Below are 13,514 nucleotides of genomic sequence, written 5' to 3'. Positions count from 1 at the left end.
TATAAAAAGTAATATGCAAAATTTATGTTCTTAATTTACTTAAATAATGATATGTATATGCGTGCTTCCTTGCTATTTTTTTTTTTTTTTTTTTGATCTACATAGTTTTCTTTCTTTTTTAAGACTGGAGTGAAATATGCAAAAATGTTAACAGTAGTTATCTCTTAGTGGCTTGGGTGATTTTTAGTGTGTTTTTTATGCTTTTATGTATTTTCCAAATTTTCTATTATGAATATATGTTATGTTTATAATCAGAGAAGACAAACTAGAGATAGTCCATGTTAGTGCTTACCACATGAAAGGCATGCTGATCCTTAGGTGGATTCAAAGAAATGTGAGATATACTTTGAACATAGAGGCTGAAAAATCATGGGATTGTGGACTGGATGAATACGGCCTTTTCAAGTATTTAACATACTAAGTATGAAAGGGAAGTTTTTGCAGATGCTTCTGTGGGTATGGGTGTGGTAGTAGGAGTTAAATGAAAAGAAATAGTATTTTATCCAGTTGTAAGAAAACTCCTGATAGTTATGACCATCCAACATGATGAGTGATCTGAAATTATGCCTTTGCAAAAAAAGGATGAACGTGTAGATCACTGGTATGTAGTCTTTGCTGTAGAAGACAAGAAATATAACTACCTTTTCAGGGCTCTCTTTGCCAAGGTAATCTAACAGCACCTCTTTGGGATAGGTCTGGATCATGTAGTAATAATTATTATATGTTATGTAATATAATGTATATTTATAACATATAACATGTAACAGCATATGACATCATATGTTGTTATTCATATTAAGCATTCATGTGTGTTGCATTGTCATTGTAATCATTTTTCCTTATTTTCTGTCATGAAATTTCAAGTAAAGTTGTTGTTTCTCCTGACAGATGAAAATAGATGTTTAAAAGCAAATGCCAAATCATGTGGAGAATGTATACAGGCGGGGCCAAATTGTGGATGGTGTACTAATTCAGTAAGTAAAATTGCTCAAGGCCTTTTTGTTTACTCTTTAGTCATTTACTGTGGCCCAATATTGTATCCTTGGGAAATGTTAGATAGGAATTTTCATTTAAATCAATGTTTCTTGAATAAGTATCAACTCTAATACTATGTAATAATCTAGAGTTGTGTTGTTTAATATAGTAGGCACTAGGGGATCCCTGGGTGGCTCAGCAGTTCAGTGTCTGCCTTTGGCCCAGGGCGTGATCCTGGAGTACCAGGATCGAGTCTCACGTCAGGCTCCCGGCATGGAGCCTGCTTCTCCCTCTGCCTCCTGTGTCTCTGCCTCTCTCTCTCTCTCTCTCTCTCTCTCTCTCTCTATGTCTATCATGAATAAATAAATAAAATACACTGAGGGGACGCTCCACTGGGAGTCCAGTTTTTTTTGTTTTTTTTGTTTTTTTTTTGTAGAAAGAGACATTTAATATTTTTCTTAAAAATTCAGGATTACATTTCAACCTGCCCTGTATTGTGACCAAGGCTACGCTGCTCATCTTAGCTGGGATGCACGTGCGTCCCTCATGGAATGGCAATGAGGGGGGCCTCAGGAGCAGAGCTTGGTGACCCCAGGGCTTTGCTGGGTCATCAGAGGAGGGGAATGTGATCCAGTTCTGAAGTCCCGCGGTTTAGCCAATTTTTGGATGAGGCAAGACAGGGAGTGGAAGCAGGGCTGGGCTCTGATGGTCAGGGCAGCTGCCTGCCTTGGTCTGAAGGGAGATGGCTACTGCCACTGGCTTAGGATGGGGGAGGTGCCTGTGACCCTCCTGAGGGGTAGTCCCAGCAACCAGGGGTCTGGGAACATTCACTCATCAAAGCCTTCGTATTTGACCTTCAACAGAGCAGAGGCTGGAAGACTCCTGTGGTCCTGTTTGTGGTGCACACATGAGTGCTGTGTGCACAGCTGGTGGTGGCAGCTCGTGCCAGAGAAACGTTCTGTGTGCTTGTCTGGGGTGGGGTACCCTATGTGTGGGAACAGAGGAGGGGGTGCAGGACAGGGTGGAGGGCATCGGTGTGCAGGGCTCAGTGCCCTGCAGGAGGGAGAGATGACAGCAGCTGAAGGGCTGCTCAGGACAGGGCTGGTCTTTAGGGGAACCCTGAGAACCCCAGGATTGTCTCTCCCCAGGACAATAAAAAAAAATACAGTAAGCACTAGACCTATGTAGCTATGGAGCCCTTGAAACATGCTCCACATTGGTCCAAATTGAGAATTGTCGTCAGCTTCAGATATATCTCAAAGTTCGAAGACTTAATGATAAAAAACCCACAAAATTAATAATGTTGAAATGGCAATATTTTGTATATGTTGTTAAAATTAATTTCCTGTTTCTTATTTTTTCTTTTAGTGTGACTACTAGATAATTTTAAAACACATGTGTAGCTCACCTTTGTGGCATGCATTATATTTATATTGAATAGCTTTCCCCAAATCCGTAGCCTTTTAATTTGACTGTTTTAGATTTTTCCCTTCCTTGGCAGAAGAGGTATAAGCTAACCTTCCTAATTGTTCTTGAGTTAAAACGAATATAGAATTGATTTGCATCCCAATAAAAGCCCATTGAGGTTAGGGTTTAAATTGTATTCACTTTTTGTCATCTGTGCACATTGCTTAACTTGATATCTTTCACAAAGCCTACTAAATGTTAAATGAATAAATAAATATGTCATTGAATGTCAGGACAGGATGTATAGGGAAGTAATCTTGAGGATATATAATTTATTCACACAGTGAATAATATCAGAATGTCAGAGATTTACTGTTTGATTTTACTCAGGCATCTGATCCTACACATTTCAGCTGTCTGTTTAGTAGTTGTAACTAAGCTCCCTCCTTAAGTATTAGATATTTTGTATGGTTTGACCATTTGAAAGGCAAAATCAGAGGTTTTTGTTTTGTTATTTCAAAATTTTTCTAGTGACGCTTTCTGTTCTCCTAAAAATGGTATTTTGGAATTCAGTTGGAGACAGTTGAGGAAGTAGGGAGTGCTGTGAGTTTGTCTCAGGCAGAGCTTATTTACCAAACTTTCTTTAAATAATTTAGCCTTTGATATTTGTGGCATGATTTTGGAATGTGTTTAGTGAAATTTTATTTGAGTGCTATGGTCTTAAAGTTTCCACACTAGGCTCCTGTGCTTTGGTAGTATTTTAGGTTTGATGATATATAAAAGTAGTTCAGCTTTGAACTCTCTGAAACTTGGTATTCCTTTCCAGTTGCTTTTCTAAATCCATAAATGCTCATTAGTGTTATGTTTCTCTTAAAAAATAACTGATTAAAACTGTTGTGTATTCTTTGTATTTAAATATCCTGCTTATACAGCACCATGATATTTGTAAACAAAAACCATATAAAATTGAACATTAAAGTGACCAGAAAGAGAAGGCATTTCCTCATTTTCCCAATGTCAAGACTTAAAAAAAAAAAAAGGACATCTTTGGCTTGCTGTAACTACATATAAAATTTTTAGGGGTATATGTGAAATACTCAAATAAATGTCTATTATAATCATTGGTACAATGTCATAGGTACACATTAGTGACACATACCCACACAATAATATCATTGGTTTTCCCCACTGTAGCATTTCATAAAAAACTTCTACTCAAAGATTTTACATATATTTTGGCAACAGTGTTCTTACTTTCACTAAGATATTTCTTCAGTCATCTAATAAAATTTTTATTTCCATCTAAATTGTTTGAGGTATAATACATTTTGAAGTCATATCACTACTGTAAATTTTACCCCAACCCACAACTAGCATTTATATAACATTCAGACCTTTTTTATTTTTATATTTTTAAAATGTGCCCTATGGAAATATATTTTATGTCCTTGTTATGTGATCAGATTTTACTGTGATTATCGTTTCATATTGTCATGTAATTACTACTGTGATTATTGTTTTTCAAAATGAATTTTAAAAGCTTTACTTGAGTTTTTTTCAAATGTCCAGGAATACTTACTGTGTTAAATTTCTCAATCTCCTTTTTAAAAATTGCGTCATTAATTGAGACACCTTCAGGCTAATGTAGTTTGCCTAAACATTGAGTTGTTCGGTTCAGAATACTGTGAGGAGAATGCTATATAATATGAGGGACTTGTATACTACTTTTTAAGGGAAATTTTGGGAAAAAACTATTTGGTATTTGCTTATATACATTATTAGTGGCCATTAAGCATACTACATATGTGATTTTCACTGAAAAAATTTCTTTGATTAGATACTTTAAACTTGAAGGTGGGGCAGTTAAAATATACTCTAAGGTCAGTCCTAAGTATTATTAAAGTAATAAATTACTAGTAATGTAATAGTAGTAAAGGAATTACTTTTCTAGAGAATGAGCTCATTTGTTTTTAAAGGAGAGCATATAATTTGGGTCCAGGGAGCGTTTTGTTTAAAAACCAGAAGTGAAGTATGTTAGTTGTGTCACTTGATTTTTGCATTGTAGTTGCATATTTGCATTTATGACACAGAATGTTTGACCATTTTACTTCTTATCTGTATTTTGTATGTCATGTTAAGACGTTTTTACAAGAAGGAATGCCCACTTCTGCACGGTGTGATGACTTAGAAGCTTTAAAAAAGAAGGGATGCCATCCAGATGACATAGAAAATCCCAGAGGCTCCAAAGATATAAAGAAAAATAAAAATGTAACCAACCGTAGCAAAGGAACAGCAGAGAAGCTCCAGCCAGAAGATATTACTCAGATCCAACCTCAGCAGTTGGTTTTGCAATTACGATCAGGTATAGAAATCTAATTGTATGAATACCCTTGTTTTAGCTTGAGCTTTTTGAGGATTTTATATAAGCCTCTTTTGAGTTTCCTTTGAGGGTTCATTTTCACATATGGACTGGCACTCAAATAGAAATGTGAAATATGTCAAATTTTAGTAGAAGTTTTTTGAAGATATAACAATTTGTGACACACATATACATGAATAATAAAGGTTGCCTAATGTCCAAAGCAAATTCTGTGAAGGAGAAATTATTAGGTTTAATGGGTTTTAAAAAGAAAAGTATCCATCCTGTGGTGTAATTATGTAATATAAACACACCATTTTAACCCATGTTTTTCCTTTGTATTTGTTTAATGTTGTTAAAATATTAAGCTTTTATAAGAATCTATGACAGTCCTATATTGAAAAAAGAAAACAAACCCTTTTCCCACTCTTCCCATTTTCTATCCCTTTTCTCTCAAAAGAATGGTGCACACTCATTGTCTCCATGAGTTCCACTCTTGACCACTTTTCAGCCTGCTTCTCAATCTGTTCTGGCAAAGCTCTGCCTTCACCTTGAACCACCAAACTGAGTGGACCCTTGTCAGGGTCCCCCTACCCCACTTAACCTTCCTGTACCAAGTAACACCTTTGAACTCTTAGCTTCTACGGTATCACTCCTGGTTTTTCTTATCTCTTAACATTGCTTTCTAGTCTCCTTTTTGTGTCTTTTTTCTTCCTTCCTCTTTGTAGCCCACTTAATTGTTGGTATTCTTCTCATGGCTTTAAAACCCTTTGTGTTGCTGTAACATAGCCTTTTCTCTTAAAGCCCCAAGCCCACTCACCCAGCTGCCTACTAGAAATCTGTATAAGGAATATCTACTAGTTAGAATGTAGTGGTTTTTCACCCAAACCTTCCCTTTCTCCTGTATTTCCTGAGAGGATTATACCATGCCTCCTGTGTGTCTCTCCCCTTACTCCTCATGGTTTCAGATCAGATCTTCTGTCTTCCTCTAGGATTTTCACAGTAGTTTCTCAACAAGTCTCTTGGTCTCTGTAATTCATTTTGAAAGCTTTTTTGCCAGGTTTTTGACAATAGAAATCAGATGATATTATTTATTTACATATAGTTAGAGGATAGAGTGTCTTATAACTTTAGTCTCTAAAAAATCCGGTATACCCTGTCACATGCCCTGCCTTACCCACCCCAGTCTGATTTATGCTGTTCCATCTGTTTGTTGTCCTTGGTCATAAATTGTCTCTCTTGCTCACTCACTGTGGAGTATTGTCTTTCTCATCTTGCATCTTAGGGTTTGGCATGGTACGTGTTTGTTGAAAATGAGTACACACCCATTTATCTGGAATTCCCAGGTTTTTGTAAAAATTGTGGCAATAATACATTTCATTTTATAGTATTTATTCTGTAATCCAATTTGGTTTCTCTCATTTGTTTTTGATTGCTGGCAACTAATTTCATTTCCTAATCTCTGTTTAATTAGGAGAGCCACAGACGTTTACATTAAAATTCAAGAGAGCTGAAGACTATCCTATTGATCTCTACTACCTTATGGACCTCTCCTACTCTATGAAAGATGATTTGGAGAATGTTAAAAGTCTTGGAACGGATCTGATGAATGAAATGAGGAGGATTACTTCAGACTTCCGAATTGGTAGGAATATTGAGAAAATTAATAATTTTCATTTGTATAAGTCCTGGAAGCTTCGATCTTCACCATATACTTGTGAAATAAATAGGCCAGTTTTTAGCCTTTTCTTTCTGAGAGGAAGCTGACAATCCTGTCCATATCTTGTAATCTTTGTGCCTCCTTGCTCCTGTTACTTTATGCTGTCATGTTACTTCACACAGATTATACTATGTAGATAATGAAATGTATGCTTGTTTTCATAGGGCTATATTCATTGATTTGTTGAATTGTTTTATAAACCTGTTGAGTGCTCAAATTGTTTCATTACTAACTAATATGACCACATTTGTCTGCACAGCCTAATCTCTCTTCACACCTGGGTTTTTCATATTATAATGATCTCTTTCCAAAAAACTTTATTATTTTAATATATTAACTTCTTATTTAAGATTGACTTATATGTGGTAACATAGCTTTATTCTTTTTAATGCAAATTTGTCCATCCATCTATCCATCTCTGTATATGCATTTTTCCTTCACAGGGTTTGGTTCATTTGTGGAGAAAACTGTGATGCCTTACATTAGTACGACGCCAGCTAAGCTCAGGAACCCTTGCACCAGTGAACAGAACTGCACCAGTCCTTTTAGCTACAAAAATGTGCTCAGTCTTACTGATAAAGGGGAAGTATTTAATGAACTTGTTGGGAAACAGCGCATATCTGGAAATTTGGATTCTCCAGAAGGTGGCTTTGATGCAATCATGCAAGTTGCGGTTTGTGGAGTAAGTGTGTTCATTTCTTACAATGGGACATTATTTGTGTGAATTTTAAGTATGATTTTACTGTCAGTATAGAAAAACTTACCTTTTTACCAAATCATACTTCATTGTCACAGGGGAGAACAGAATTTGATCCCTTAAATTCCCTCCAGCTACATAATTGCTTTCTAAAGAATACTTAATCATGTCTCTGTTTAAACGAGGCAGCTGCTTCATTTTTATGGGATTTTGGAAGCCACAGTCCTCACCATTTGAAACAGTGGGGCAATGTAGCTATACTTTGCCTGGTGTTCTAGGTTTTTAGAAGAGGCACAGATGTCCTGACTCTGGCTTGTGCCACAGTTAGAATTGTACTTAGCCACAGTGTCACTGGAAGTGTTCATACACTTCAAATGGAGCAGTGTCTCAGATGCCATTTCCCTTTGATGGGCTTTCCTCATCATCTGTAAAGGATGTCTTCCCAGTGTCTTAGTGACTGAGAAAGCAGGAACTTTTTAAGTCCCACTTTGTAAGCTATAGGAGAATGTACATTTTGAAAAGTCATATATTAATCATTTTAATTGCAAGATTTTTAGTAGTGGCAGGCTCATCTCCATTAGAATAGTGATAGAAATTAATGGCCCATTGAGCAGCTGAAGATTTTGAGGTGACCTTTTCATGACATGACTGAAGCTAAAACTAGAGAGCGCTAAGAGGTAAGGTAAATAAGGTTTGTCTTAAGTACCTACTTTTGTCTCATTCCCCCCCCCCCTTTTTTTCCTTATAGTACCCCTGTTCCCTAAAAGACCTTCCTTGATTCCAGATGCTTCTTAGTGGTTATTTGTCAACCAGTTTTTACTAAGGTGCTAACTATATCCAAGATAATGATGTGGTATAGCAATATGGTAGAGCAATTGAGAGAACAGCATTCAGACTGTTAGGATGCTGCTTCCCATCACCACTGGGTCTGGAACAGTTTACTTATCCACACTAGAGAGTTGTTTCCTGTAGGAAGGGGAATAATAATATACTCAATAGGACTGTTATGAAGTTTATTTTTTTTAATTTTTATTTTTTTTGTTACGAAGTTTAAATACAGTAATGCTTATAGAGTGCCAGTAAGCTCTCAGCAAATGTAAAGTACTACATTATTGTTACTTTTGATTTCTCCCTGGGGCAGTTGTAATTTAAGGATAGTCTGCTTCTAAAGGGGAAGAAAGACTAATATTGTAAGTAGTGCCTAGCCTGCCACCCTTCTCTTACAGCCATTTATTCGTGATCCTGTTAGCAGCTCAGCGTAGAGAGAATATTCTCTGGGCTGTCTCCATCTGCGCCTCAGCCTGTGGGATTAAAGCAGGCCATCGCTTCCACAGCTGCTGCTGTCTTTCCGTGCTTAACATGCTGAGAGTAACTGGTCTACCTGCTTCTCTAGATGCAATGTACTAACACTTGGATTGCTGACATCAATACACTTAATTCTTACCTTCAAGGAATTTATAGTTTTATGAGGAAATATACAGATGCATTGAGTAAATTTAGGCAAATATAATTACAAATATACCATAGAAGAGGATTTTGCTGCTAATTTATTATTATTTTTTAAGATTTTATTTTTTGAATAATCTATATACCCAAAGTGGGGCTTACAGCCTCTAGATCAGGAGTTGCAAGTTCTACTGAGCCAGCCAGGTACCCCTTTATTATTACTTTCAATCCTTTGTTGAATAAGGAGGAGAATAAAATAAGAGAACAAATAAACAGCACTGATGAGGTAGACTGGGAGCACTGATTTTAAAAAATATTGAAGCTCTTTTTAAAAAGAGCTGAGAGAAATGGACAACTAAGCAAGACAGTTTTTTTCCTCAGGGGTGGAGGAGCCTCATGCAGTGGGCTCTGCATATGCTCTCTGCTCTGTATCAGCAGCAATATTAGCACTGTAAAAAGAGAAGCTAAGAAGAAAGTATAGAATGAGGTTAAAAGTACAATGGGAGCCTATGTGAGGATTACAGCTTTATGTACAGTGATTGTGGATAGCATTTATAAATTGAAATCTTTTTCTTTTCAAGTCATTGATTGGCTGGAGGAATGTCACACGGCTGCTGGTGTTTTCCACAGACGCTGGATTTCACTTTGCTGGAGATGGCAAACTTGGTGGCATTGTTTTACCAAATGATGGACAGTGTCACCTGGAAAATGATGTGTACACAATGAGCCATTATTATGTGAGTGTTGAATTCCTTACATATTGAATGGATTCCTGTGGAATTTTGGTGCTTAATACTAAAAGTATTGTGGGTGGTGATCTCCAGGTGGCTCAGCGGTATAGCGCCTGCTTTTGGCCCAGGGTGCGATCCTGGGGTCCTGGGATTGAGTCCCGCGTCAGGCTCCTTGCATGGAGCCTGCTTCTCCCTCTACCTGTGTCTCTGCCTCTCTCTCTCTCTCTATGTCTATCATGAATAAATAAATAAAATATTTTTAAAAAAAAGTATTGTGGGTGACTGGCTTATGAGTTTTACAAGGTTTGAGGGTTTGTTATTTTGGTAAGTACAAGCCCTAACCTAACATGCAAGGAAGCTGGTATTGCTATGTCTGAAGATGTGGTTTTGTGTTTTGCTTTCTGCTGCATAGACAAGGGCCTCAGTCGGTGAAAGGAGCTGCTTGAACACTCTTGTTCTGTTTCTCAGCACATCACTGTGTTTCTTGTCTTTGCACACATCATTTGATAGCAATTTTGACATTTCTAAACAGATAATTTGTAAAGGCCTATACTCTTCATCTTATATAAGATTTTTGAAAGTAGCTACTCTCCTTTTATTGAAATCAAAGACTGGCAAATTATTCAAGTTCTACAAGAAATCTAAACCTTAGTGAATTTTGGTGATTTATGATACAACCTGTAGTTACTGGCAGTTCTTTACTTTCATTTTTCTAACACTTACTATACATAGATCTTGCTTTTTAAAACCTTTTTATTGTGGAAGTTTCTATACATACAGAAGATACACACCCACATGTGTATGGAAGATAGAAGATTACACACCCACATGTACATACCTCCCACCTCAGCAATTATTTGTGTTATTTCAGGCAGTTTTGTATAAGTAATCCTGTTATATATGCAAATTATTATTTTCAAAAAGTATGGAAAAACTGGAATACATTGGAGGTAATTACTTACTAAATTTTATTTAATTTCTTAGGATTATCCTTCTATTGCTCACCTTGTCCAGAAACTAAGTGAAAATAACATTCAGACAATTTTTGCAGTTACAGAAGAATTTCAGCCCGTTTACAAGGTAAGTATGTATCTGTGGGATAAAAAGAAGAACTAGTGGGCATCTGGGTGGCTCACTGGTGGAGTCCTGGTATGGAGTCCCGCATTTGGCTCCCAAGAGGAAGCTTCTCCCTTTGCCTATGTCTCTGCCTCTTTCTCTTTGTCTCTCATAAATAAATGAATTAGGGGATCCCTGGGTGGCTCAGCGGTTTGGCGCCTGCCTTTGGCCCAGGGCGCGATCCTGGAGTCCCAGGAACGAGTCCCATGTTGGGCTCCTGGCATGGAGCCTGCTTCTCCTTCCTCCTGTGTCTCTGCCTCTCTCTCTCTCTCGGTCTATCATAAATAAATAAATAAATCTTTAAAAAAAAAAAAAAAAAGAACCAGCTTCTAGACCCTTCATGTCTAGTCTTTAGGCAAAATCATATGTCTGAATTGAAATATAGGAAAGTGTTAGTAACCAGACTGGATTTTACAGTAGTGGTTTATATTAATTTTTAATCACAAATAAAACCAGTTTTATTATATTTGACTCCTTAAATTATTTAGGAAATGGCTAGGATGCTCATACTTAAGTTTTGTTTTTGTTTTTTTTTTACATGCTCAGTAAATGCTAATTGGTTGAATCAATAGTATTTGTATCTCACATGTTTTATATTTTAATTTCAGGAACTGAAAAATTTGATCCCTAAGTCAGCAGTAGGAACATTATCTGCAAATTCTAGCAATGTAATTCAGTTGATTATTGATGCCTACAACGTAAGTATATTCTAAATAAGAACTCTTTTAGACAATACCCTCTTGAGAATAATTTACCAAAGAAAGTAAAACTCCTTTCATTTATAATTTAGTAAGCTCAGAGGACAACATAAAAGTAACATTTTATGTATCTGGAAGAAAACATTTTATATTCTATAAAAACCAAATTATTTATAATCTGAACAGAGCAAAAATATGATAATTGGGGTGGGGAAGGTTTCTAAATCTCTTGTTTGATGTCATTAAAAAGGTTTTCTTGTTGGAAAACAATTCACTTGTTTGAGGATATAAACAATAACTTATAACAATATATAAGGTATATACTGGATATATACAAGGATATAAACAATAACTTATAAACATAACATATTTAAATGTATAAGATTACCTCAATCTGCCCACCGCAGTATTTTTTATAGATTCATCTTTTTTGCAGAATTATTCTGGAAAAGCTTTTTTGTCAAGTCTTTTCTTGTTATGTATTCAGAGATATAGTTTTTTATTCTCAAGAGATACACACGCCATAAAATATGTACATATGTAAATATATTTGACTTACCTGTTTTAAAAAGATGTGTAAAATTTTTTTCCCCCACACTTGGAAGGAAGTTGAGTTGTCTAGAGCTCTGAGTATGTTTAGTGATGCTTGTTAAGCATTGGTGAATAACCATTTTAAGTAGTCAGAAGACATCGGTAACCGTTGTGTGTCTACCCCTCACCCTTTTGACAGGTTGAATTTTAGATAATTTTTACCTCATGCCCGGGTTTCCCAAAATGTTTCGGAAAAACCCTACTCACAGACAGAGAGGTTTTTTTTGTTTTGTTTTGTTTTTCCTTTTTTAAAGATTTTATTTATTTATTCATGAGAGACACACACAGAGAGGCAGAGACATAGGCAGAGAGAGAAGCAGGCTCCATGAAGGGAGCCCGATGTGGGACTCGATCCCGGGACTCCAGAATCACGCCCGGGCCAAAGGCAGGCGCTCAACCGCTGAGCAACCCAGGCGTTCCGAGAGGTTTTTTATTACAAAGATTTTTAAGACTCCAGTTGTTCTCTGTCTTCCCTATAGTTGTTCTCTATCTTAACAGAGTATTGCATATTTTCCTAACTCACATGCATGTAGATGTGTGACTAAGAGACAGCTTGCTGCTGACCCTTCTCCATTTGTCCTCAGTGATCTGATATTCTAAAAAAACACACTGGTTTGAGTCATTCGTACTCAAGGTTTTGGGTTTGTTTGTGTTTTGTTTTTGTTTTTTGTTCTGTTTTTGTTTTTGTTTTTTGTTCTGTTTTTGTTTTTGTTTTTTGGCCCAGTCTGTAATGGCTCCTAAGCAGATTTGTTCCCAGACTATATAGTTAGTTGTTTATCTCTAGTCGGCTGGAAGTGGTAGGGCCGGAGGAGAGCCATATTGCCAATGGGGACAGAAAATGTTTGTTCTGAGTTCTTAGGACTCCTCATATTAATATTAGGCCTCTTTTGCACCATATGATCATCAGTAATTAAACCACAAATACTCTTATTTTTTTAATCATGTACATTATTTTAAAGAATTTAATTTGAGCCTGTTTCTCTGGGTTCTGAGTTTCCTAGTCACCTAGCATTTGGCTCCAAACCTTTTATTTGAATGATACTGTTTTCTTAATAGTTAATTTTGCCCTTTGGTTTTATGTATTCAGTGTACTTTATAGTAGCGTTTGGTTTCTTTCCTGTGTGTGATTAGTCTTTATTTTAGTCCCTTTCCTCAGAAGTCATTTTGGAAAACAGCAAACTGCCAGAAGGAGTTACAATAAATTACAAATCTTACTGTAAGAATGGGGTGAATGGAACAGGGGAAAATGGAAGAAAATGTTCCAATATTTCCATTGGAGATGAGGTATGTTGTATCAGCATTTTCTGAAGAAAAGAAAAATTATCTGTTTATAAGCAAATCTGGTTTGTAATTTAAGCAACAGTAAAAAGTGAGTAGCTTTTTGGAAGACTTTATAGCAGATTTAAATTGCTTAGTTGTTAATTTAATTGTCTTTTTTTCCTTCAAGGTTCAATTTGAAATTAGTATAACTTCAAATAAATGTCCAAATAAGAATTCTGAAACCATTAAAATTAAGCCTTTGGGCTTTACTGAAGAAGTAGAAGTTATTCTTCAGTTCATCTGTGAATGTGAATGCCAGAGTGAAGGCATCCCTAGTAGTCCAAAATGTCATGAAGGAAATGGGACGTTTGAGTGTGGAGCTTGCAGGTGAGCAGAGGTTGTTGGAGAATGAGCGAGAGGTGTACTGGATTTATAGAGTTATAAGCAGGCTCTTTTGAGATGTCCAGAAAAACATCTATTTGGAATGAGTTAAACTCTTTGTTCCAACCACTGT

General features: G+C 36.4%; 1 protein-coding gene across 3 annotated transcripts in view; it reads left to right on the top strand.

The window, feature by feature from the left end:
• ITGB1 (integrin subunit beta 1) overlaps positions 1–13,514 on the top strand; it is a 47,156-nt gene that overhangs the window by 19,497 nt on the left and 14,145 nt on the right. For all 3 annotated transcript variants that reach the window (XM_041766356.1, XM_041766358.1, XM_041766357.1), the window contains exons 3-11: positions 889–974; positions 4,522–4,744; positions 6,216–6,386; positions 6,905–7,143; positions 9,186–9,341; positions 10,320–10,415; positions 11,060–11,149; positions 12,884–13,024; positions 13,188–13,387. In XM_041766356.1, coding sequence (XP_041622290.1) covers positions 889–974; positions 4,522–4,744; positions 6,216–6,386; positions 6,905–7,143; positions 9,186–9,341; positions 10,320–10,415; positions 11,060–11,149; positions 12,884–13,024; positions 13,188–13,387 — 1,402 coding nt within the window. The remainder of the gene's footprint in view (positions 1–888; positions 975–4,521; positions 4,745–6,215; positions 6,387–6,904; positions 7,144–9,185; positions 9,342–10,319; positions 10,416–11,059; positions 11,150–12,883; positions 13,025–13,187; positions 13,388–13,514) is intronic.

Source organism: Vulpes lagopus, chromosome 8 (genome assembly GCF_018345385.1).
Source record: "Vulpes lagopus strain Blue_001 chromosome 8, ASM1834538v1, whole genome shotgun sequence".
Classification (NCBI taxonomy): domain Eukaryota; kingdom Metazoa; phylum Chordata; class Mammalia; order Carnivora; family Canidae; genus Vulpes; species Vulpes lagopus.
The sequence above is the reverse complement of the archived record's forward strand: the minus strand, read 5'-3'. Positions and strand labels throughout refer to the sequence as shown.